This window comes from Strix uralensis, chromosome 5, assembly GCF_047716275.1.
Source record: "Strix uralensis isolate ZFMK-TIS-50842 chromosome 5, bStrUra1, whole genome shotgun sequence".
In the NCBI taxonomy this organism is placed as follows: domain Eukaryota; kingdom Metazoa; phylum Chordata; class Aves; order Strigiformes; family Strigidae; genus Strix; species Strix uralensis.
In genome coordinates, this window is record NC_133976.1 from 637,826 (window position 1) to 661,941 (window position 24,116).

At 63.6% G+C, this 24,116-nt stretch overlaps 1 protein-coding gene across 6 annotated transcripts in view; it reads left to right on the plus strand.

Annotated features, from left to right (window-relative positions):
- SBF1 (SET binding factor 1) overlaps positions 1–23,258 on the plus strand; it is an 81,830-nt gene extending 58,572 nt beyond the window's left edge. For 3 of the 6 annotated variants that reach the window (XM_074869572.1, XM_074869576.1, XM_074869577.1), the window contains 33 exons: positions 327–404; positions 919–1,032; positions 2,441–2,569; positions 2,785–2,883; positions 3,934–4,138; positions 4,493–4,605; positions 5,069–5,218; positions 5,337–5,405; positions 5,874–6,032; positions 6,215–6,474; positions 6,711–6,883; positions 8,203–8,276; positions 8,391–8,586; positions 8,987–9,114; positions 10,307–10,482; positions 12,383–12,522; positions 13,686–13,893; positions 14,002–14,198; positions 14,310–14,447; positions 15,374–15,466; positions 15,742–15,819; positions 16,353–16,537; positions 16,623–16,799; positions 18,171–18,272; positions 18,350–18,535; positions 18,653–18,779; positions 18,863–18,993; positions 19,630–19,863; positions 20,024–20,134; positions 20,766–20,977; positions 21,107–21,194; positions 21,288–21,419; positions 21,544–23,258. In XM_074869572.1, coding sequence (XP_074725673.1) covers positions 327–404; positions 919–1,032; positions 2,441–2,569; positions 2,785–2,883; positions 3,934–4,138; positions 4,493–4,605; positions 5,069–5,218; positions 5,337–5,405; positions 5,874–6,032; positions 6,215–6,474; positions 6,711–6,883; positions 8,203–8,276; positions 8,391–8,586; positions 8,987–9,114; positions 10,307–10,482; positions 12,383–12,522; positions 13,686–13,893; positions 14,002–14,198; positions 14,310–14,447; positions 15,374–15,466; positions 15,742–15,819; positions 16,353–16,537; positions 16,623–16,799; positions 18,171–18,272; positions 18,350–18,535; positions 18,653–18,779; positions 18,863–18,993; positions 19,630–19,863; positions 20,024–20,134; positions 20,766–20,977; positions 21,107–21,194; positions 21,288–21,419; positions 21,544–21,642 — 4,761 coding nt within the window. In that variant the 3' untranslated portion in view covers positions 21,643–23,258. The remainder of the gene's footprint in view (positions 1–326; positions 405–918; positions 1,033–2,440; positions 2,570–2,784; positions 2,884–3,933; positions 4,139–4,492; positions 4,606–5,068; positions 5,219–5,336; positions 5,406–5,873; positions 6,033–6,214; positions 6,475–6,710; positions 6,884–8,202; positions 8,277–8,390; positions 8,587–8,986; positions 9,115–10,306; positions 10,483–12,382; positions 12,523–13,685; positions 13,894–14,001; positions 14,199–14,309; positions 14,448–15,373; positions 15,467–15,741; positions 15,820–16,352; positions 16,538–16,622; positions 16,800–18,170; positions 18,273–18,349; positions 18,536–18,652; positions 18,780–18,862; positions 18,994–19,629; positions 19,864–20,023; positions 20,135–20,765; positions 20,978–21,106; positions 21,195–21,287; positions 21,420–21,543) is intronic. The other 3 variants (XM_074869573.1, XM_074869574.1, XM_074869575.1) reach the window with 3 other exon arrangements.
- Positions 23,259–24,116: the final 858 nt, after the last annotated feature.

Sequence of the window (24,116 nt, forward strand, 5' to 3'; positions counted from 1 at the left end):
GAGCCGGGGGGGGCCACTCCTGTCGCCGTGCTGAGCCCCCAGCCCTCCTGGTGCGCAGAGCTGGAGCGGCTTCCCCTTCCCCCCTGCCCTCACTCCCCTGAGCTGTCCCTGGGTCCGCGCTCTGGGCAGCGAAGCTTCATGAGGAAGGGTCAGGCCTTGAGGCTTCCCCTGCACGACGGCACGTTCTCTGGTACCTGGTGGTTCCAGCCCTGTTTCCCAGCTCCTCGGGCCTTTTCTGGGAGTGCTGTTGGGGCTCTGGGGATGCTGCTTGGGTAGAGATCACCCTGGGCCAGGGCCTGAGCATGCTTTGTGCCTTCTCTGTGCAGGTCTTGGACCCAGAGCTGGAGGTGGCAGATCTCGCATTCCCCCCTTCAACAATTTCTGCCTCTTCTCTCAAAATGCAGGTGAGTGGAGCGGGAAGGAGGGGACAACCCTCAAGGGGAGGCTGCTGTCCCTGCTGGGCACCCCCTTTCCTGGGCCTGGAGAGCACAGGCACAGTCTTGGTGTTGCTGAGGTTGAGGCACATCACTGCCGGGACACGGAGGCCATGGCCTGGAAGCCAACAGTGCCGTTTCAGTAGCCAGCCCGGGTTTACTGCCACACTGGAGCAGGGGCTGGAGGCAGACACCAAACATTTGGGCACTTGAGCAAAGCCCAGGGCTGCGAGAGCTCCCTTCTCCTCTGTGTGCAGTGTGGGAGATGCTGTGCAGGGGAGGCAGAACAGGGAATCCAGCCCGCGTGTGCCCTTTTCCCTGGAATCTCTGCCGAGTTTCCTGCCCCGCTCAGCAGATGCTGACCCTGCCGCATGGTTTGATCCCCTCACCTCTGTGCTGGCTGTAAGCTCCTTACTCAGGGGCTGGCTCATCTGCCCCCTCTCCCCCACCATGCCGTGACCACCCCGTCCTTCCCTCTCTGCAGGATAAGGAGATCCGTGCCGTCTTCCTCCGCTTGTTTGCACAGCTGCTTCAGGGCTATCGCTGGTGTCTGCACATCATCCGCATCCATCCCGAGCCCGTCATCCGATTCCACAAGGTGCGGGGCTCGCTGACGCCACCGGCCTGGCTCTGCTCCAAGCTGGGCAGGCAGCTCCCGGAGGGGTAAAACCTGCTGGGAGTGGGGTGATGGGGAAGAGGGGGAGCCTCTGGGGAGAGTGGGGAGCGTGTTCCTGCTGCACTCCCCTCTGGCTGCTCCACGCCGCAGAATTTTTCGGACTGTGCTGTGGAATAACGTTTGGGCGGAGGTTGGGAGGAGTTGGTCTGTGGAGGGGTTTCAGCTGTATCTAGAAGACGGTTCTGTGTTTCCAGCAAGCGAGCTCTCTGGCATCGCTTCGGGGTCCACCTGCATCCCTTGTTTGTCCTTGACTGTCCTGAGGTCTTGCAGGTCAGACAGCGCTTCCCTGTTGATGCCTTGTGCAGTCGGACGCGCCGCAGCTGGCGGCCCTGGCCTCGGGCAGCCTTGGAGGCTCACGGAACGTGTCCCTCACGTCCTGGCCTGCAGCGGGGCATTGTCCTAACATCTAGGGAGAGGAAAGAGGCCAGGGCAGTCCCTCCCTGGCACGTCTGGGGTGCTAGCTGTACCAGGAGGGAGAGCTGGGAAAAGCTTAAAGTGTTCGGGCATCCCTGGGAGGAGACCTCACTCAGGAAAAAAGGCAGCAGACGGGGAGCGAGAGCAGAGGGACCCGAGCGCTGCGGCTTGGCGTGGCCTCATCATGCAGCCCTGCCCTCCCCGCGGCGCGCTCGGGGCCACTGAGGACAGGCAGGCAGGAGCCTTCCTGCTGCTGGCACCTTCCCGCTCTGCCCAGCCCGCCGTGGGGTCAGGGGGGCAATGCTTTGTACCCCCAAAAGTGTGTTGGGAGAGCGCGTGAGCCCGGGCTTTGCTGTGCCAGCACTGCAAAACGTGCTCTGGTCTTGAAGTCAGCAGCATGCTCAGAGGGCGTTGGAGCTGTATTTTTATGGTCAGTAAAGATTCCCGACAGGATTCATTAGTTCCATAAAATCATAAACATGCAGTAAACACAAGAAAATGCCCTTTCGTAAAACTGCTGTAAAATGAATAAAGTCTAGCGAACTTCCATTTCATAAGATCACCCTGTGCAGCACCTGCGCGTGGCACCAGCCAGCCTGAATGTCACTTTCTCAGCTGCTGGGGTCGCAGCAGCAGCCCTGCCTCTCTCCCAGAGGGTGAGGGCTGGGGGACTCGGCAGTCTGGGTTCCAGTGCAGCACCCAGCCCAGTGCCTGCCGGCTCTTCCCCCTGGAAAGGGGCTGGTCCAGCTCCCCCGCTGAGCGTTGTTCAGGATGAGACTAGCACCTGTAGCCGGGAGTGAGGGACATGCTGTGCTCCGGCTTCCCCTGGTGCAGGTTTCTTGCACCCGTGTCGGCCACGCTGCTGCGCCAGCCCAGGTGGTGCTGCTGACGGTGTGTGTGCTCTCCCCTCTTCCAGGCAGCCTTCCTGGGGCAGAGGGGGCTGACGGAGGACGACTTCCTCACCAAGGTGCTGGAGGGCATGGCGTTCGCTGGCTTTGTGACTGAGCGGGGGGCCCCGTACCGCTCCATCGACCTGTTCGACGAGGTGAGCGGCAGTTTGGGGGCAGCACCCCCCTGCCTGACCATCCCGCGTGGCCTTGCTCTGCTCAGCTCTCCCTGCCCCTTGAGGGGCACAGCTGGGGATCTGCCATGACGCCCCCCCCAGCTGCAGTGTCGACCCAGCGGCCAGAGCAATGGGAGGGGTGGCTGGATCCTGCCAAGCAGGCAGCTGCTCCTCTCACCCCTCTCTTCTTCTCCCAGCTTGTGGCTTACGAAGTGAAGCGCATGCGCGCAGAAGAGGGGAACAAGCAGAAAATACTGCGGCACATCAAGGAGCTGGCGGAGAAACTTTACAAAAATGTGAGTCCCGGAGGCCTGAGTGCAGGAGGGGGAAGCTGCTCAGGGCGGGGTACGGAGCCCCGGTCGGTCTGTCCCCGTTCCGTAAGCTCGTGCTGGAACGGGTGCTCGTGGTGCACGGTCCTGTCCCACCCTGCGCTGCCACGTGTGGCAGGAAACCTGCTGATGGGCCCAGAAGGGTCTGGCCTGGCATGAGCCACTCCCAGGAGCGGGATTCCTCAGATTCAGGTGGCCTGGGCATCAGGCACTCCACACCTTTCACAGAATCCCAGAATTATCTCGGTTGGGAAATCCCTTGAAGCTCCTCCAGTCCAACCATGAACCTCACCCTGACCGTTCCCAACTCCACCAGATCCCTCAGCGCTGGGTCAGCCCGACTCTTCAACCCCTCCAGGGATGGGGACTTCCCCCCTGCCCTGGGCAGCCCATTCCAACGCCCAACGACCCCTTCTGCAAAGAAATCCTTCCTAAGAGCCAGTCTGACCCTGCCCTGGCGCAGCTTGAGGCCATTCCCTCTTGGCCTGCCGCTGGTTCCTTGGCTCAAGAGACTCATCCCCCCTCTCTGCACCCTCCTTTCAGGCAGTTGGAGAGGGCCAGGAGGTCTCCCCTCAGCCCCCTCTTCTCCAGACTGAACCCCCCCAGTTCCCTCAGCTGCTCCCCATCACACCTGTGCTCCAGACCCTGCACCAGCTCCGTTGCCCTTCTCTGGACACGCTCGGGTTGCTCTGGAGCAGCCGCTGCTCTTGTCCTCTGACCCGGGTGGGCCAGCTAAGGTCTTCTGAAAGCAGAGCAGCGCCTGCGGGGCCTGCAGCTGCCTCAGCACCGAGCTCCTGGATGGTCCTTTGCTCGCTGCTGTGCCCAGGGCCAAAGCGAGGTGTCCTTGCGGCTCCTGGGAGCGGAGCGTGCCGGGCTCTGGGCTTCTGGGGGTTGTAGATACCAGCTGGGAGAGGGCTTGGCCCAGAGGTTGCTGCAGGACGCCTCACTGGGGCTCCTGCCCTGGGAGAGGGCACGTGACGTCCCACACCTGAAAAGAAACTGTCTTTACTGTGCCAGGAGAACCCGTACCCCGCGGTGACCATGCACAAAGTGCAGAAGCCCACGGAAGGCTGTCACCTGCGCCTCCACCAGAAGCCTTTTCCCCGTTTGGATGAGGGGACGGTGCAGTGGATCATCGACCAGGCCACCGCCAAGCTGCAGACGGCTCCTCCGGCTGTGAAGGCAGAGAAGAAGTGCATGGTGCCCTCGGGACCCCCCATTGGTATGTGTGCGCCGAGGGCCTTTCCCTGCCGTGGAAAACCCAGCTCAGGAGCAGCTTTACTGGGGGTTGCTGGTTCTCTTTCACGCTCCGGCATGTCCGAGGGTCCTGCCTGAGCAAAGAGTGCCTTGTAGAAGCAGCTGCTGCCCTTAGCTTCTGCCCCTTGGGCTGGTAGAGCTCCCTGAGGTCTATCAGCCAGCACGAGGGGGTGGCTGAAGCCCCCATGGTTATTCCTCCCACACGAGTTCTTGGGCCTAGAGCCCTGCCCAGGCGGAGCAGGGGAGGGGGCACCCATCTCCCCCCACCCAGGGGTGAAAGTCCTGCCCCAGCTGAACTAAGGGGCTATTCTCTCCCCAGCTGCCATCATGGAGCGCAACGGCAATGCCCTGGCCAACAGCGCCCGGCGCCTGGAGGTGGTCAGGAACTGCATCTCCTACGTCTTTGAGAACAAGATGTTAGAAGCCAAAAAGGTGAGGGGGGGCCCTGCAGAGCTGGCAGTTGAGGGGAGGGCAGGGGGGTTGCTCTGCCTTTCCTCCGTGGCTGGCTGGGGAGAACATTCCCTGTCCCATTCGTTCACGTGTTCCCCTCTCAGTGCAGTTCCTCCGTGTTGTGTCCCGGGGCTTTCGGCCGATCGTTCTGCTGCACCAGCTTAGCCCTATTTCTGCATCTCCCAGTACCCCCCACCCCCAGGGTCTGTCCCGTGGAGATAACGGGGCTGGGGGCCCTCCCAGGGCTCTGCTTCTGCTGCCCAGATGGGGGGTTCTGCTCCTGTTTGCCTCCGTGACGGGGCACGGGTGAGCCATCCGCCAGCACCCAGGTGTCAGCCAGAATGCGAAGCCCCTCCTTGCTATGGGCTGCCCTTGACCTCACTGTCTGACCCGAGCTCCACCAGGCCCCGTCTTTCTCCTGGGTGACTTCTTCTTTCCTCCGCAGTTGTTCCCCGCTGTGCTGCGTGCCATGAAGGGCCGAGCGGCCCGACACTGCCTGACCCAGGAGCTGAACCTGCACGTGCAGCAGAACCGGGCGGTGCTGGACCACCAGCAGTTTGATTTCATCATCCGCATGATGAACTGCTGCTTGCAGGTAGGAGGGGGCTGGTGAGGGTGTCTCTTGGCAAGGAGCTTGTCTCCCCTTGGGGCAGGGATTGAAGTGGGCCTGGGGGTCCTGTGGTGAATCTTGCCACCACTGCTCTCTCCCCCAGGACTGCACTGCCATGGACGAGCACGGGATTGCAGCCGCGCTCTTGCCGCTGGTCACCGCTTTCTGCCGAGTGAGTATCAGCCACGTCCCCACCCCCCGCACGGCCTGCGCTGACTCGGAAGCCCTCGGAGGCTGCCAAGGGACCGAGAGCCAGCGCTCAGCCAGGCCCAGGGCAGACTGTCCCCTCGGTGCAGGGTCCTGCCCGGTAGCGTTCGACCGCTGGCCCGAGGCTCCCGGGGTGGCTGGAACGCCCGCGGGAAGGGTGCACAGGAACTGGGGCTGCTCAGAAGCACCAGCTTGATCTCTTGGTCGAGTTGAGCTGCTATAAAATTCTACCTCCCTTAAAGCACCTGCAGCATGAGGCCTGGGGGGGCTCTGGGTGGGTGCTGGGTGAACCCCAGAAGTTTGCCTGGAGGGGCTCTGATGCAAGTGTCCCTCCTGCCGGGCCAAGGGGCTGTTGCCTTTCCCAGGAGGGAGCGGAGAGCTTGGCACGGAGCTGTGTTTGTGTGAAACTCTCTTCCACCTTCTCCTTCCTCAGAAACTGAGCCCAGGCATCACGCAGTTTGCCTACAGCTGCGTGCAGGAGCATGTGGTGTGGACCAACATCCAGTTCTGGGAGGCCATGTTCTACTGCGACGTGCAGAACCACATCCGAGCCTTGTACCTGGACAACAACGAGGAGAACCATGCAGATGAGGTGAGGAGGTGACAACGGTGACAGTGTCCCTGGAGAGCCGCCACTCTCCCTGCGGGCCCTGAGAGGGCTGTGGAGCCAGGCTGAGGTGTCCCGGTGTGGGGAGATCCCTGTGGGAACCGGAGTGAAGGCGGGCGGGTCTCCTGTCTGTGTGGACGCCTGATGTCTCCTTCCGACTCCTTCAGGAGAGCACGGAGGGGCCGCAGGAAGCCAGGTCTGCCCTGGAGATAGCGTCGGAGCAGCTGAGGCTCTGGCCCACCATGAGCCGAGAGAAGCAGCAGGAGCTGATCCAGAAGGAGGAGAGCACTGTCTTCAGCCAGGCCATCCACTACGCCAACCGCATGAGCTACCTGCTGCTGCCCCTCGACACCAGCAAGAACCGGCTGCTGCGCAGCTCCGGGCTGGGGGACGTGGAGAGTGTCAGCAACAGCTTCGTCACCAACAGGTCAGCAGGGCAGGAAGGCCAGGCCGGGCCGTGCCATGGGGAGGCCAAAGCTCCCTGGGGGTGCCTGGGGCAGCCAGGGTGTTCAGCTGGCGTCAGGATTGATGCGGGTCGCAGGAGTGTTTGGCAGCGAGAGCAGAACCTCTCTTGGGTTCCTATCAAGAAACTCCCCTGGGCTCTGCCTCTCACAGCAGAGGAGAGATGTTCTGGGTTGACTCTTCCCTACTCCTGTCCGGCAGCATCGCTGGCAGCGTGGCTGAGAGCTACGACACGGAAAGTGGGTTTGAGGATGCCGAGAGTTCTGACGTGGCCAACTACGTGGTGCGATTCATCAACCGCTTCGTGGACAAAGTCTGCACGGAGAGCGGGGTCACCAACGAGCACCTCAAGGGGCTGCACGTCATGATCCCTGGTAAGAGGCCTTTGACACCGTTTCCCACAGCATTCTCCTGGCGAAACTGGCTGCTTGCAGCTTGGATGATCGCACGCTTTGCTGCGTAAAAAACTGGCTGATGGCCAGGCTCCAAGAGTTGTGGGGAACGGAGTTAAATCCAGTTGGCAGCCAGTCACGAGTGGTGTCCCCCAGGGCTGGGTTTTGGGTCCACTCTTGTTTAACATCTTTATTGATGATCTGGACGAGGGGATCGAGTGCACCCTCAGTCAGTTTGCAGACGACACCCAGTTGGGTGGGAGTGTTGGTCTGCTCGAGGGTAGGGAGGCTCTGCAGAGAGACCTGGCCAGTCTGGAGCGATGGGCTGAGGCCAACTGGGGGAGTTTCCCTAAGGCCAAATGCCGGGTGCTGCCCTTGGGCCACAACAACCCCCAGCAGTGCTACAGGCTTGGGGAGGAGTGGCTGGAGAGCTGCCAGTCAGAGAGGGACCTGGGGGGGGATTGATAATGAGCCAACAGTGTGCCCAGGTGGCCAATGAGGCCAATGGCATCCTGGCTTGTATCAGCACTAGCGTGGCCAGCAGGGACAGGGAAGGGATCTGACCCCTGTGCTCGGCACTGGTGAGGCCTCCCCTCGATGAGTGGGTTCAGTTTTGGGCCCCTCCCTCCAAAAAGGCCATTGAATGACTCGAGTGTGTCCAGAGAAGGGCAACGGAGCTGGTGCAGGGTCTGGAGCACAGGTGTGATGGGGAGCGTCTGAGGGAACTGGCGGGGTTTAGTGTGGAGAAGAGGAGGCTGAGGGGAGACCTCCTGGCCCTCTGCAACTGCCTGAAAGGAGGGTGCAGAGAGGGGGGATGAGTCTCTTGAGCCAAGGAACCAGCGGCAGGCCAAGAGGGAATGGCCTCAAGCTGCGCCAGGGCAGGGTCAGACTGGCTCTTCGGAAGGATTTCTTTGCAGAAGGGGTTGTTGGGCATTGGAATGGGCTGCCCAGGGCAGGGGGGGAGTCCCCATCCCTGGAGGGGTTGAAGAGTCGGGTTGACCCAGCGCTGAGGGATCTGGTGGAGTTGGGAACGGTCAGGGTGAGGTTCATGGTTGGACTGGAGGATCTTCAAGGGCTTTTCCAACCTGGATGATTCTGGGATTTTGTGACACCTTGCAGCTGTGCTGGGGAGCAGGTGGCTCTGCCATCTCGCTGGGGATCCTCCCAGATCACCACCGGGCTCTGCTCAGGAGATGGTTCTGTCAGAAGCAGTGGGAAGCTCTGGGGCAGGCTGACAGCCCGCTGGGTGCTGGGTAGGGCAGGACTCTGCTTGCAGTCTCTAAGGTCGTGTTTGCCCACAGACATTGTGCAGATGCACATCGAGACGCTGGATGCCGTGCACAGGGAGAGCAAGAGGCTCCCTCCCATCCAGAAGGTACAGACCGGGCCTGCGGCAGCGGGGGAAGGTTCTGGTGCTGGGGGGTGGGATTCTCAAGCCCCCATCCGCAGTCTGCCGGGGCCTGAACTGCCTCTTGTACCATCCCCGTAGCCAAAGCTGCTGCGCCCCAACCTGTTGGTGGGTGAGGAGTGTGTGATGGAAGGGCTCCGCGTGTACCTCATGCCCGACGGGCGGGAAGAAGCTGCTGGAGGAAACATCGGTGGCCCGCCGCTGCTCCCCGCGGAAGGAGCCATCTTCCTCACCACGTACCGCATCATCTTCAAAGGCACTCCCACGGACCCCCTGGGTAAGGGGCCGATGGGCACCACCTCTTCTCTCTTTAGGGGTGGTCGTGCCTGGGGAGGAGGGGGCCAGTAGCGCTCTGGAAGCAGTGGCCACAGCTTGCCTGGCTGCAGGAGCTGCTGATAAAGGCCTCGGGGGTTGCCTGGGGTGAGCGACCAGCCAGGAACTGGGCCAGTACTGGGCCTTGCTGGGGGCTTGCTCCTGGTACTACAAAAGGGGTGGTTGCTCTTGCTTTCCCCCTTTGGTAGATGATAAATTACTCGTGCCCATCCCAGGCATCATCTACAAGTCGCTGTGGGCCACCTCTAGCCTGCTGGTGGCCGCTTTGCCCTCCGGGGCTCTCTGAGGTGGTGGCCTGGCCTCGTGCTGGGCTGCAGCTAACCCGTTGCCGTGTTTGTGCGCAGTGGGGGAGCAGGTGGTGATCCGATCCTTCCCCATCGCCTCGCTGACCAAAGAGAAGAAGATCAATATCCAGGCCCAGGTGGATCAGTTCATCCAGGAGGGTTTGCAGCTGCGCTCGTGCACATTCCAGGTGAGACCGTGGGGGGCTGTGGACTGCTCCTCCCTGCTGCACTCGCTCGGCTGGTGGGACCCAGCAGGTACGTGGCCATGGCTGGTCCTGGCCCCTGGGACACGGTGCTGCCCAGGCTGACGTGGGCTGGGGGTCGTTTTCCTGAGGGAACCAAAAAACCTCTGCAGCAGGTGACAGCGCAGCTGAGGGGACACAGCTGGAGCCCCCTTGGAGAGGAGGGAGTAGGCTGAGGTCCATAGAATTGTCAAATGGTTTGGGCTGGAAGGGACCTTAAAGCCCATCCAGTGCCACCCCCTGCCCCGGGCAGGGACACCTTCCGCTAGCCCAGGTTGCCCAAAGCCCCGTCCAACCTGGCCTTGAACCCTTCCAGGGAGGGGGCAGCCACAGCTTCTCTGGGCAACCTGTGCCAGGGCCTCACCCCCCTCACAGGGAACAATTTCTCCCTTAGATCTCATCTAAATCTCCCCTCTGTCAGTTTAAACCCGTTCCCCCTCATCCTATCCCTCCCCCCTGATGACAAGTCCCTCCCCCCTTTCCTGTAGCCCCTTTCAGTCCTGGGAGGCCGCTCTAAGGTCTCCCCGGAGCCTTCTCTTCTCCAGCTGAACCCCCCAACTCTCTCAGCCTGTCCCCGTAAGGGAGGTGCTCCGGTCGTAGTGTGCAGGAGCAACCTCTTGCTCATCAGCTCAGGGCTCCTTTTCAACTGCTCCGGTGGCTGCTGGAGCCCTGGGAAGGTGTGAGAAGTCCCCACGCGGTGCCCCGGGAGGTGGTTCTGCAAAACCACGTAGCAGCTCTTGGGGGAGAGAAGTACAACAGGGAGAGAGGTCACAGCACGAGTAGTTTTTAAGCATTTTACATCTTGGGGAGACTCGTGGAGGTGGAGCAATGGTGGGAGGAGAGCACCTAAAATGTGCTGTCTGCTCCTTCCCGCCCATCCCCGAGCACGCGGTGACTGGGCACTGGGGCCATCCCAGGAGCAGCGGTGCCGGGCATGGAGCGGTCCCTGGGGTATGGGACAGAGGAGCTGGCACGGAGGGACAGACAGGGCAGCCCCCGGCCTGGCCCGTTGTGGTCCCTGCTCCGACCAGGACTGGGCTCTGCCCCGTGCGGTGGGAAGAGCCTGTCCCAGCCCCGCGGCCTGACCATGCTGAGCACGCCGAGAGCGGCCCTTCAGCCTGCTCCGCTCTTCCTGCAGTTGCTGAAGATTGCCTTCGATGAGGAGGTGGCTTCAGACAGTGCCGAGGTCTTCAGGAAGCACCTGCACAAGCTGCGCTACCCCCAGCACGTGCGTGGCACCTTCGCCTTCACCGTGGGCCAGTCGCCCAAGCAAGCCATGCAGCCCAAGGCCAAGGAGAAGAACCCCTCGCTCAGGTAGCCACACCATGGGGAGCACTGCAGGGCTTCTCCTTTCCCTCCTCCGGCCCACCCTGGCGCTGAGCATCGCTCGCTCCGGAAAAGCTGCAGCACAAATCCTGCGCCGGAGGTGGGGGTTCCCCGAGCCTGCCGTGCTTGGAGCTCAAGATCCCCACTTGTCTCTGGGGGGGACGTGGTGTTCTCAGGATCTGTTTCCCAGCCCCGTGCCCTTCAAACTCGGGGAGCGGGGTGTTTGCTTCGGCCGTGCTCCCTGCCCCGAGGAGGCGGCTGACGGGAGAGGTTCGGGTGGGCGCGGGGGAGCGCGGTGGGTAGCGGCGGAGCTCTGCGCGGCGCCCACCTGCGCCCAGGCCCTGCTCCTGCGCTCGGTGGCTCGGCAAGGCTGCGGCGCTGGGCTCTGGTTGCTGCCGTCTTCGCTCTTGGTGTGCCCCGGCCTCTAAGCGTCTCTCCCGTGTTTGTGACTCAGCTCCCAGCAGGTGACCGATATCTTCCAGGGCCTGACAGTGGGGGTCATGTCCCTCGGGCACCTTGGCCATTCAACCACGTAAGATGCCTTTCCCCTGGGTGGGAGCTTGCGAGGGGACGTTGGCTCAGGCTGCAGCCTTCACTGTTCCCAGGGTTTCTTCTCGCCTGCTCTGCATGCGGCGGGGGCTGGGGCTTCTCCCTTGGCTCTGGCAGGTTTGGGGTGTGCTCTCTCCATGGCAGCCCCGTGGGTGCTCTCTCGGTCATCCCGGTGCCCCGTGGCAGATTCCGGGCGGCGCTGAGGGAGCTGTGCCTGCACCATTAACTTCCGGAGACCTCCAGAGCTGCCAGGCCCAGCTCCAGGCCTGGGCGCCCTCTCAGAAATCGGAACTTGGGAGATGTGCTTCATCACCCCCCTCCCAGTCTGCTTCCAGTGCTCCACACTATCTGCAGATCTCAGTCCTCTGGTTAGACCACCTGCCTGGTCCTAGTCCCCGTGCCTGAGCGTGTGTTATTCCTCGGTCTGAAGGTTTTCCCTCCCTTGGTAGCCGCAGGCAGCAGTTGATTCCCTTCCTGTCTGCTTTGCAAAGCAAATTGAGGCTCCTCCTAGCCTCACTTTTCCACTTATCAAGATGGGGCCATTTCTAGAAATCTTGACATCAGCGTAGCTGCTGTCCTGGGTTGGCCATGGCCCCGTCCCTGCCTGATCCATGTCCCGTGTCTCCTTCGTTTGTTCCCCTCTGAGCCCAGGGGCTCGCCGAGAGGGCAATGAGCGTGAGGTCCTGCCTGTGGGCAGGCCATTCCTGCCTTCAGGAATTCCTGCCTTTGGGAGCTCCGTCCTGCAGAGCCTGGTCTGACTGTGTGGCCTTTCTGGAAGGTCTCCTCCCTTCCCCGCTCGCCCCGGCTGCCCTGGGGCGAGCCCAGCCACGCTCTCCTCGTCCTTTACGTGGCATCGAGCAGGTCACCTGCTGCAGGCTCTGTCCTGCGCCCAGGCTGTGCTGGCAGTGTCCCCCTCCTCCGGGGACGAGCCAGATCGGCGCTGGTGGGACCCATGATGCAGAGGTGACGGCGTTAGAGCCCGGGACAGGGCTGGCGTCCCCTCGGGTCGGGGGGCTGGGGCGTCTGCTCAGCCTGGCCACCCCCTCCAGCCCCCCCAGCAGCCGGGTCCCCCCCAGAAGGGACGTGCTGTAGGCTCTGCCTCGGCTCGGTGCCCTCCTACAGGTGAGGGAGCTGGCAGGTGACATCTCTCCCGCTGTGGTGACAGTGACTTTGGCCCTGCGCCTGTAGCCGGTGGTGAGGGACGCTCCTGTCTCTGCTTTGCTCTCAGTGTGATGGGCGTTGGGGTCTTTAACCCTTTGGGGGCTGCTCTTTGGGCTGTGCTGGGCTGTGGTTGTGCACCGGCAGGGGCAGCTGGGCTCAACCTCTTCTCTGCTTCCAGGACACTCTCCAAAAACCTGGTGAAAAACGCCAAGAAAACAATCGGCCGCCAGTACGTGACGCGAAAGAAATACACACCGCCCACGTGGGAGCAGCGGAGCAGCCAGCACTTCCCAGAGGACAACGAGGATGAGATCTCAGGTGGGGAGCACCCTGAGCAGGGAAGGGGGGGCTGTGGGGAGCGGGACGTTTGCTGCAGCATCTCCTAGCTGGGAGAGGTCCTGGGCGTTGCTCTGCAGGGGAGCAGGTGCCGAGGATTGCTGCCACGGTCGCCTCTCCCAGTTCTCCCAGTTCTCCCCAGTCAGTGACTCGACATGCTGGCAATACCTAACGAGGCCTGGGAGGGGAAGGAGCGCTTTGGTCGGTGGCCTCAGCTCCTCTGGTGAAGCATCACAGATTTAAGCTGCAGCAAGGCGGGTTAGGTTAGACGTGAGAAGAGCTTGGCTGGTTTGAGAGTAACAAGGGACTGGAAGGGACCAAAGTCCTCTGTGTTGACAACCCTCCCGGGGGAAGGCGCCTCAGAGCGGACGTGGATGGGATTTGGGGTGTCAGTGGGGAGCAGTGCCTGCAGGGCTGGGCCGGCATGCTGGACACGGCTGCTTTTGGATCTTCTGTTCACTGAGACTCTTTGGATTCTGCTCCATTTGTTTGCTCCCCTGTTGCTTTGCGGCGCTTCTCAGCTCGAGGTCTGCCGCAAACATTACAAACCTCCGCTGTGTCCATTGTTTAAGTTATTAGCAAAAATATTCAGGCCCAGAAGAGATGCCTTTGAGATCTGTTGTTGTCCTCGGTTCTGGCGTTAGGAAACGCACCTGGAAAGCCACCCGTGGAGAGCAGCCACCCAGGGGTGTGTCTGCCTGGCTGTGATTTTCCCAGGCTGGAAGCCTGGCTGGAGCTGAGGTCTCGCCTGTGCTGCCCCCCACTCCCAGGAGGTTGCCCCCCGCTCCCAGGAGGTTGCCCCCCCACTCCCAGGAGGTTGCCCTCCTCTGAGGGAGGAGACGAGGCCAGTGTGATGGAGCAGCCCTGGGCAGCCTTGTGGTGGGCTGGTCCTCATCCTGCAGTGGTATCAAGCGGTGTGAAAGCACCAAAGAAATCTGCTTTCATGTCACTACCCAGGCAGATGACTTTTCCTTGGACTTTTAACCTCCCAAAGCCCCATCCCCAGCCCTGGGCTTTCAGGTGAAGGGCGTGGGGGGAGCTCCTGCCCTGTCCTGTCTCTGCTGGATTGGGAGATGCCCTCACGTCACCTCCAGCTGCACGTGGGACACCAAGGTCAGACCTGGATTCCCCTTTGTCCTCCGCAGTGTCCGAAGAGATGGACAGAAGCACTTTGACCCCCACCACCACCATCAAACCTTCGGACAAGATGACCATCAACCACCTGGTGGAGCGAGCCTGCTGCCGTGACTACCAGCGGCTGGGGCTGGGCACCCTCAGCAGCAGCCTCACCCGCTCCAAGAACGAGCCCTTCCGCATCTCCACCGTGAACCGCATGTACGCCATTTGCCGGAGGTGAGCCTCAGCGGGCCGAGGAGGGGGGTCTGCAGGGCAGGAGAGGACAGCGGGGGGGGTCTCCCCTGGTTTGTGGGCGCTCTGCCCAGCCTCCGCTCTCTCCCGCAGCTACCCCGGGCTGCTCATCGTGCCGCAGAGCATCCAGGACAACACGATCCAGCGGATCTCCCGCTGCTACCGCCAGAACCGCTTCCCCGTGGTGTGCTGGCGAAACTCCCGCACCAAGGCTGTGCTGCTGCGCTCGGGGGGGCTGCACGGAAAGGGCGTCGTGGGCCTCTTCAAGTCCCAGAACGCTCCTACCGCAGGTGCCCGTCACCCCCTCACTGCCCCGGGCAGCGCCTGTGCCCGCACCGGGCCGCAGACCCCTCCTCGGGCCCGGCGCCGGCGCGGTGATGCCCGCGGCTCTCTCCTCCCAGGCCCCTCGCAGACAGATTCCACCAGTTTGGAGCAGGAGAAGTACTTGCAGGCCGTCATCAACTCCATGCCGCACTACGCCGACGCCGGCGGCCGCAACACACTCAGCGGCTTCACCTCCGCGCACATGAGCAGCTCAGGTGAGGAGCTCGCTCACGGGCTGCGGCGCTGGTGCGCGCGGGGCCCGTCCGTGGGTCGCGCTGTCCGTGGGTCGCGCCGTCTGTGGGTCGTGCCGTCCGTTCCAGGGCCCGGGCAGCCAGGTGAGCCGCTTCCCCGCTCTCCCGCGTCGGGAGGAGGCGGCGGAACCTTCCCTGCGCGCTCTCTGGAGCTCCCAGCCCTCTCTGGGCTTCCGTGGCTGGTGGTGGGGATGGGTTTTGGGCAACCCAGCGGCCCCCGCTGGACCCACGAGCGCTGGGAGCCTCAGCCTGTGCTCGGATCTGGGCCGGGTGGGGACAGACCCCGCGAGCCGAGGTCTCGGTGCCCCCGGCACAGTGGGCAGCAGTGCTCGGGCTCTGCCGCGGGAAGCCTGGGTAAGTCTCTGCCTGCCTTGCCTGCCCTTCGCTGCGGGCAGAGCTGCCGTCCCACCACGCTCCGGTGTCATTCCTCTGGCCTAACCGTTCCACCCCATCTGCGCTGCGTGAGCGGGGCCGGAGGGACCTCCCTGCAGCTTGGGGACGAGGGGACTTGCCAAAAGCCGCTCCGAGGCCTCTCCACTGGTGCGGGAGGATGTGCCCGGAGCCGTGGGGGTGGCAGAGGAGTGACCTGGCCTGGGGGCTGCCCAGCAGCTGGGATGAAGTGCCTGGGGCAGAGCTGCAGGAGGGTTGAGCCCCGGCTCCCACTGCTGCACTGGGTGCCTTTTTTTTTTTTTTTTTTTTTTTGCTGTGGCTCCAGCTGGAGGGTGTCCCGATGTCCCCCGCATGCTGGCCTGGCCCCAGGCGCTCCTGCTTGCTGCCGCTTTCTCTGGCCCCTTCCCCTCCCTCCCGAGCAGTTGTGGGGAAGCAAGGCGGGAGGGCCCCTCCGGAGCAGCCCGGCGAGGCCGAGAGCTGACGTTTTGTTGGTGCCGCAGATTTCTCCGACAAGAGGCAGCCTAAGCTGGGATCGCTCATGAAGCAGGTGATGGGAGGGAAGGACGATGGGCCCAGTACTGTTAGCCACGGAGGTGAGGACGTGCGAGTGGACGCTGCCTCATGGGGGCCTCGCCAAGGCCCCCGGCTCGGGGCAGCTCTTGTAGAGTAGATGCTTCCCCTTTGCTCCCCCCCGAACTCTGCGCCACGGGGCAGCTGCAGGGAGGGAGGGAGGGACCCGCTGCACCACCCCGGAGCCATCTTCATCCCCACCGACTGCTCCGGGCGCTCGGTCGGGGTCCCCGGGTGCCTCTTCCCGCCCGGCCGGCGGAGCGTGGGTGCCCTCGCTGAGTCGCTTTCGTCCTCTCAGGGCTCGCTCACAGAGCTCGGGTCATCACTCTCTCCACCCCCAAGTGCGTGTCGCCGAAGGGCCGCGAGACGCCCCGAGGTACGGTACCGCCGGCCCCTAACCGCCGTCCGGGTGCTAACCTCGACCGACTGACCCCCCCACACACACGCTCCACCCCCCTTCACATGACTAATGCCCCAGTAACACCCCACCTCGGCCCGCTAACGCCTCCACCGAGCATGTCGTGGTGCCAGCGGTAAGTACCAGGCCTGTCCCCACCCCGACCCCGCAGCGTCCTCGCAGGTTTGCTTTGGGCTCCTGGCATGTCCGCTGGTGCCTGGGCGGTGCTGGGGGCCAGGGGCTGGCGGGGAAGGGGCAGATCCCGGGGTGCGGGCGCAGGCTGCGGAGCCGCTGGGGTTTGGGCTCCATATCTACCAGGGCAGGAAATCCTCCAGCACCCAGCAAGGAGAAGGGAGCAAAAGCAAACCTGGTTCCCAGCACCGTCCCGGGGCGCCGGGTGACGGCAGCTCAGCCAACGCTTCCACGGCGAGCCGCTTGCCCCCGTGCCAGCCCGGCTGGGGGGGCCACGAGCCCGCTGGGGACCCCCAACCTGACCGCTGGGCGTCTTGCAGGCAAGTGGGGCAGCATCCGAGCCAGCGGGCGCGTGAGCAGCTACGCCCTGAACATGGAGATCGGGTCGCGCCTGGCCGGGAAGGACCTGCTGGGTGCCCAGCACAACGGCACCCCCTCGGAGCCCAGCTTCCTGCGCCAGCACCGCGCCTCGCTCTACATCATCGGCGACAAGTCGCAGCTGAAGGTGAGCCCCGGGCGCGGCGGCAGCTTCCTCGGGGCAGGGCAGGGGGGGCTCTCTGGACGGTGCTGACTCTCCCCTCCTGCCTCAGGGGGTGAAGCCGGACCCGCTGCAGCACTGGGAGGTGGTTCCCATCGAGGTGTTCGACGTGCGGCAGGTGAAGGCCAGCTTCAAGAAGCTGATGAAGGCCTGCGTGCCCGGCTGCCCCTCCACCGACCCCAGCGTCGCCTACCTGCGCTCACTGGAGGAGTCCGAGTGGCTGTCCCAGGTCAGTGGTCACCCCCCAGCCTGGAGGGGCCCTGCCCCAGACCCTTTGTTGTTGCTCTTCCCTCCTGGTATGGGGGAAATCCGGAGCCCCTCTGCGGGGTGTCCCTGGGGCACACAAAGGGAGTGAGGTTGGGGTGAGGATGTCGTGGTTTAAACCCGGCCGGCAGCTGCTTGCTCAGCCTCCCCGCCCAGGGAATGGGGAAGGAAATTGTAGAGGTGGAGGGAGACTCGTGGGTTGAGGCAAAAAACAGCTTAGTAATTGTGATAAAATAGTGACAATGATAGAAAGTACAGACGGGTAACACCATGCGAATCCTGGCCACCTGCTGACCGATACCCAGCCTGTTCCTGGCCAGCGATCCCAAAAACCCAAATCCCGCCATCACAATTCCAACAGCAGAGAGAACCCCCCTCCTCCTTCCCAGCCACCCCTCCTTTATATACTGAGCATGACATTACATGATATGGAATATTTAACTGGCTAATTGGGGTCTGGTGCTCTGGCCGTGCCTCCTCCCAGCTCCTTGTGTGCACGGGCAGGACGTGGGGAGTTGGAGAGACCTTGATCTCTTGGTTACAGCCGTAAACATCAGCGTGTTATCAGCATTCTCATCCAAATCCCACAGTGGATCCAAAGTACAGCGCTATTCTGGCTACTGAGAAGGAAAATTAATTCTATCCCAGCCGAAACCAGGACAGAGGACCAAGGGTAGAATAGTCCAGAGCACTGCAGTGAGGGACACACAGCTCTGCTCGGGACTCTGCCTGTGGTGTGGGGGTTCAGCCTCCCCCAGGCCTTGCTGTCGCAGATGCAGGGTGCTGCAGTGTCTGAGCACGGGGGTCACAGAATCCCAGAATCATCTGGGTTGGGAAATCCCTTGAAGCTCCTCCAGTCCAACCATGAACCTCACCCTGACCGTTCCCAACTCCACCAGATCCCTCAGCGCTGGGTCAGCCCGACTCTTCAACCCCTCCAGGGATGGGGACTCCCCCCCTGCCCTGGGCAGCCCATTCCAACGCCCAACAACCCCTTCTGCAAAGAAATCCTTCCGAAGAGCCAGTCTGACCCTGCCCTGGCGCAGCTTGAGGCCATTCCCTCTTGGCCTGCCGCTGGTTCCTTGGCTCAAGAGACTCATCCCCCCTCTCTGCACCCTCCTTTCAGGGAGTTGCAGAGGGCCATGAGGTCTCCCCTCAGCCTCCTCTTCTCCAGACTAAACCCCCCCAGTTCCCTCAGCCACTCCCCATAAGGCTCACGTGCCGCAGCCCTGCGCAGCCCCCGTGCTCTGCTCCCTGGAGAAAGGGTCACTTTTATGCCACATCCAGCGAAGGAGTTTCCCTGCACCCTCGTAACTCTCGGCCCTTCCCTTGGCAGATCCATAAGATCCTGCAGATCTCGGTGTTGGTGGTGGAGCTCCTGGACACAGGCTCCTCCGTGCTGGTCAGCCTGGAGGACGGCTGGGACATCACCACGCAGGTAGGAGCCCTCGGGCTGCCCGACACGGCGGCGACCACCCCCCCGCCAGCCCCTCGAGCCCCCCTGTGTCCCCGCAGGTCGTCTCCTTGGTGCAGCTGCTGTCGGACCCCTACTACCGCACGCTGGAGGGCTTCCGCCTGCTGGTGGAGAAGGAGTGGCTCTCCTTCGGGCACCGCTTCAGCCACCGTGGCGCGCAGACCCTGGCCGGCCAGAGCAGCGGTTTTGCCCCCATTTTCCTGCAGTTCCTGGACTGCGTTCACCAGGTGAGCTCCGAGGTGACGCTGCCGCCTCTGCCACGGCCGGGCCCGCTCCCCGAGCGCTGCGGCTGCAGCCTGTGGGTGCTGGGGTGGGGGGGGTCTCATCCGTGCTGCTCCCCACAGATCCACCTGCAGTTCCCCATGGAGTTCGAGTTCAGCCAGTACTACCTGAAATTCCTCAGCTACCACTACATTTCCAACCGTTTCCGGACGTTCCTGCTGGACTCTGACTACGAGCGCATCGAGCTGGGTGAGGGCAGCGTGCGGGGCCCGTGGTGGCTGGTGGCCCGGTGCCTCGCCCCACGTGACGCCCCCTCCCCGCTCTTCCCACAGGCCTCCTTTACGAGGAGAAGGGCGAGCGGAAGAGCCAGCAGGTCTACAAATCCATCTGGGATTACATTGACCGGCTGAACAAGAAAGCCCCCGTCTTCTTCAACTACATGTACGCCCCCGAGGACGGGGAGGTGAGCACCCTGCCCCTGCCCGGGGCAGCCCCCGGGCTCCCCCCGTCCGCCCGGAGCCGAGCGAGAGGCCCCGCCCCGGCTGGGCCCTGGCGTTTGCCCACCCGAGGGGCCTCTGGGGAGGGTCCTGCCACCTCGGGGAGCACGAGCAGAGTCAGGGCGCCCAGAGCCGTGTCCCCGCAGAGCCGCGTCCCCACAGAGGAGTCGGGGGGGATGTAGTGAGGCTGCAGAGGGGAGGGGGTGCCCGAGCTGTTGCTGCCAAGGTCTCGTTTTGGGCTCTTCACCCCCACGAGCTGGGAACATCCTTCCTCAGGGTCAGGAGGTGGCAGCTTCTGGGGGCTGCGCTCTGCGGGTGCGGCCGGGCTGCTCGGAGCTCCCGCTGGGCCTGGGCTCCATCTCAGCCAAAGCTGGGAGCTGCTCTGCCCTTCTCCGGCCCAGCATTGCCTTTTCCTGACCAGCCCACAGCCTTCCAGCTTCCACTGCCTCTTGTTACTGGTCAGAAAGCTTCGCCCTCAGGGAAAACTCCTCGTGAAGGGACTGATTCCCTCCTCTGGACAGATGGTCCCTGCAGCGTGGCCGGGGACCTGTCCTGCCTGGAGGCTGCTGCCCTTCCTGAGCGTAACCCCACCGCTTCCGCAGGTGCTGAGGCCGTACAGCAACATTTCCAACCTGAAGGTGTGGGACTACTACACGGAGGAGACGCTTTCCGAGGGCCCCTCCTACGACTGGGAGCTGGCGCAGGGGCAGCCGGAGCACGTGGAGGAGGCGGATCGGCAGGACACTGGTGCCCCCCAGACAAAACGCAAGATCATCTGGCCCTGCTACGACAACCGCGGCCGCGTGGAGCCCGACGCCATCTCCAAACTGCTGGAGGTGAGCGCCTCAGCCTCGCCATGGTGTCCCCACAGGGCGGGGGGACGCTGCCCCGTGCACCCCCTGTGACCGGGGACTGAAGTTGGAGTTGGTTGAGTCCCCAGGACAGGGACAACAGTGCTGGCGTGGGGGTGTCTCATCCCCTGAATCTCCCCCTCAGGAACTGCACAACTTGGAGATGGAGCTGGGGCAGGTCCCAGAGCGCTGGAAGGACACGTGGGACAAGGTCAAAGCTTCCCAGCGCACCGAGGCGCGGCCGGAGGGCAGCCGGGTAGGTGGGGGCTGAGGTGGGGGGGGATGGCATTCAAGGCCATTGAATGACTCGAGCGTGTCCAGAGAAGGGCAACGGAGCTGGTGCAGGGTGTGGAGCACAGGTGTGATGGGGAGCGGCTGAGGGAACTGGGGGCGTTTAGTGTGGAGAAGAGGAGGCTGAGGGGAGACCTCCTGGCCCTCTGCAACTGCCTGAAAGGAGGGTGCAGAGAGGGGGGATGAGTCTCTTGAGCCAAGGAACCAGCGGCAGGCCAAGAGGGAATGGCCTCAAGCTGCGCCAGGGCAGGGTCAGACTGGCTCTTCGGAAGGATTTCTTTGCAGAAGGGGTTGTTGGGCGTTGGAATGGGCTGCCCAGGGCAGGGGGGGAGTCCCCATCCCTGGAGGGGTTGAAGAGTCGGGTTGACCCAGCGCTGAGGGATCTGGTGGAGTTGGGAACGGTCAGGGTGAGGTTCATGGTTGGACTGGAGGAGCTTCAAGGGCTTTTCCAACCCAGATGATTCTGGGATTCTGGGTGTTCGCTGCTGCAGCCAGGGGCCGAGGAGGGGTGCTGGTGCCAGGCCCCCCCATCTGGGTGTGCCTGTGGGGTGCAGGGCTGTCCCCCCTCCTCACGCTGTGCCTTCTGCTCCCCGCAGACCCCCAGCTCCCTGCTGATGTCCTCCGGCCTCTCCCACCACCGGCGCTCGCTCGGCGTCTACCTGCAGGAGAGCGGCGTGGGCTCCACCCTCAACCTCAGCCTCGACAGCGACACCAGCAGCACCTCCACCCCCTCCAGCGGGAAGCAGGGCGGCCGCAGGAGCACCAGCACGCTCTACAGCCAGTTCCAGATGTCGGAGAGCGAGAACAGGCAGGCGGGGGGGGCTTGGGGTGCCGGGGGGTCCCTCCCTGGGGCAGGCGGAGGTGTGTGGGTCCTGCGGAGCCCGGACCCCCGTCGCTTCTTGTCCCTTCTGCCCTGACACACCCCTCGCCCCCACAGGTCCTACGAGGGGTCGCTGTACAAGAAAGGGGCCTTCATGAAACCCTGGAAGCCTCGTTGGTTCGTGCTGGATAAAACCAAACATCAGGTACTGGGAGGGGTGGGGGGGAGCCTCGGGGTCCATCTGTCTGTCCATCCCCCTTGCTCTCCCCGGGCTCTGACGCTCGGGCTCCCCCCGCAGCTGCGGTACTACGACAGCCGGATGGACACGGAGTGCAAAGGCGTCATCGACCTGGCCGAGGTGGAGTCCATCACCCCGGGGACCCCCACCATGGGGGCCCCCAAGACGGTGGACGAGAAAGCCTTCTTCGATGTGAGTGTGGCCTTGGCGGGGGGGGGGGGGGGGGGGGGGGGGGGAGGGGGGAAGGAGCTCGTCCTGGCCCCCTGCTCCGGGTGCAGCCCCGCTCACCCTCCTCCTCCTCTCTCCTCCCCTGCAGCTGAAGACGACAAAACGAGTTTACAATTTCTGCGCCCAGGACGTGCAGCTCGCCCAGCAGTGGATCGACCGCATCCAGAGCTGCTTGTCGGACGCGTGAGGCTGGCTCAGAGGAGTCTCTATTCCAGGCACTGAGTCTCTGCGTCGCACAGAGGCAGCGCCCGGGCTGTGACTGACTGGGACGGGGGGGGCCAGGCGGCCTCCCTTCCCCCCCCCCCGTGGGCGTGCTGTGCTGGGGCACCCCCGGGCACAGGATCAGGATGTTCCCGCTGGTGGGACTGTGTCGTGCAGGAATTCTTCGCGTTGAAGCAGGCTGGGGGGTGGCGGGAGCCTGTCCTCTCCCCCCAGGCCTGTCTGAGCCCTGTAATTAGTGTCCCCTCTGTGCCCCCCCCCCCGCCCCCGCGCCGGGCGGCGCCGCTCCCGCTCTCTGTGGCAGCAGGGGCGTGTCAGCTGGCAGGAGGTGGGGGGGGCACCTCCCCTCCACCCACCCCGTGCTGCTGGAGGAAGCGGGAGCTGCCTGCCTTGTCCTGCCCGCGCTCGCATGGCTGCCTGAGCATCCGCGGAGGTGGGGGGGACCCGGCCCTGCCCCCTCCCTGCCCTGAGCCTGGCCTGGGCTTCGCTCCCGTCTCGCTGGAACTGGGGGCCGGTGGTCGCGGGGGTGACACCTGCCCCAGCCACTGTCCCCCGGGCAGCCGCGGGCAGAGCGACCGGCCCTCCAGCCTCACACCGGAACCGAGCACGGCTCCGTGGCTGCGGGGGGGGGCTGTGGCTGCTCCCTGTCCCGGTGGGGGCACGGTCTCTACCTCCGCAGTCAGGCTGTCCTGGCGGGGGGGACACACACATTCCCCCGCGGGAGGTGCCAAACGCTGCACCCTGGGTGCCCTGGCTCGGTCCCTTCTGTCCCCCTGGTACGGGGGGGGGGGGCAGGACCAGACCGGCCTCTGTGGCCCAGGGTCTGGGACAGGCCGGGCACTGGCCGCTGCCCACCCCCACCCCCCCCCCCCCCCCCCCCCGATCTCTTTGCACAGGTCACCCCCCCGAGCCCTCTTGTGGGATGGAGGGGGCAGCCCCTTCGGGGGGCACCGCACAGCGCTGCCCTCCTCTCCCCACCGCCTCAGGGCTCTTCCCTTCCCCGAGCCCCCCCGTGTCCCCCCCGTGCCTGTGCTCTGCCCGTGCTGGCAGAGGGGTCCCAGCAGGAGACGTGTGTGTCCCCCCTGCCCCGCCCGCTGCCCCGCTCGTCGCTGTCGCAGTGTCAGTGCAAAAGGGGAATCTCGGTACAGAAACGGCTCCTGTAGCACCTCACCCCCCCCCCTGCACTGGTGTGAACGCGGCCGGGTTTGCCCCCCCCCCCCAGGTGTCGCGGGGACCCGCTGCTGGACGGGAATCGGCCTCTGCCGCCCTCCTGCCTCCCCCGAGCTCGGCCAACTCCTCTCCCTGTCTTGTTTTTAAAGGAGTACAATGTTTTATTTCAGTGCAGAGATCTTTGTACAGTCTTACCCCCCCGGTTCCCCTCTTTGTTCTATTGTACAATAATGGCTGTGGCAGGTAGCTGGTGTAACATGGAGGTTTTTGTAACTTACCTGAGCAGTTGTAGATTATTGAAGTTTCTGTACATTGTGTCAAACATACAGAGTCCTTGTATTGTATTGTGCCTAGAGGAAAAAGGTTATTATATAAAGAGAAAACTAACTGAATTTAATAAAAAAATTAATATGACACCTGCCCCTTTGCCTCACTGCCACCGGTAGCAGCTGCCCCCCCTGGGCGCTGGGGGAACCACAGGACCTGGGCTCAGCTCCTGCGTCCTCGGGGGCAAACAAGGGCTTTTTCCTGCCCCGTCCTACCCCCTCCCGCTTCTTCTGTCGGGTTTTACTGTCTCCGAGGGACTCTGGGCCAGGCTCAGCTGTGTTGGTTTGCTCAGGGGTGTTTGTTAGGCCCAGCCTAGGCTCCGGTTTGGCAGCAGAACCACTTCCCCCGGCTCAGGCTACACTGTCAGCCCGTGCCCCAGCTCCAGCCCAGCCCACGCATCCCCGCTGAGCCAACGGCTCTTCCCCGGGACCAGCAGCACCGCGACACCGCGGGGCAGCAGCAGGGGATGGGAAACGCCGTTAAACTGCAAAGAAACTGAAACCCAACGGTGCCGGTTCTCAACCCGCAGCCTGGGCCTGGCTCTCCTGGAACAGCCCAGGGCAATGCTTCGTTAAACACAGACCCGTGACTTGGTGCGGCCGCCGCGAGGCTGCTCCGGGCTGCAGCCACCCCGACGGGGACCCCTGGGAAAATGACAGGGCACGAGAGGAGCTTCGGCGCCATCACAGAGTCCTGACCCGTCACCGCCTTGAGCCACAAAGCCAGCAGCTTTCTTCAGCGTGAAGAATTGAGGATTTTGGCACAAGAAGCCATGGGATGGAGAATTTCTTACATTGAATCATGTCAGCTGCAACACGAAGGCACCAGCTACGTACAGAGGCAAACATCTGGCAAAGGTGCTGACGGCCGAGGCCAGGGCTTTGCAGGCTGCCAGGCCCGGCCTGGGCAAAGACTAAACCGGGGCGAGCAAAAGCACCGTCCGGG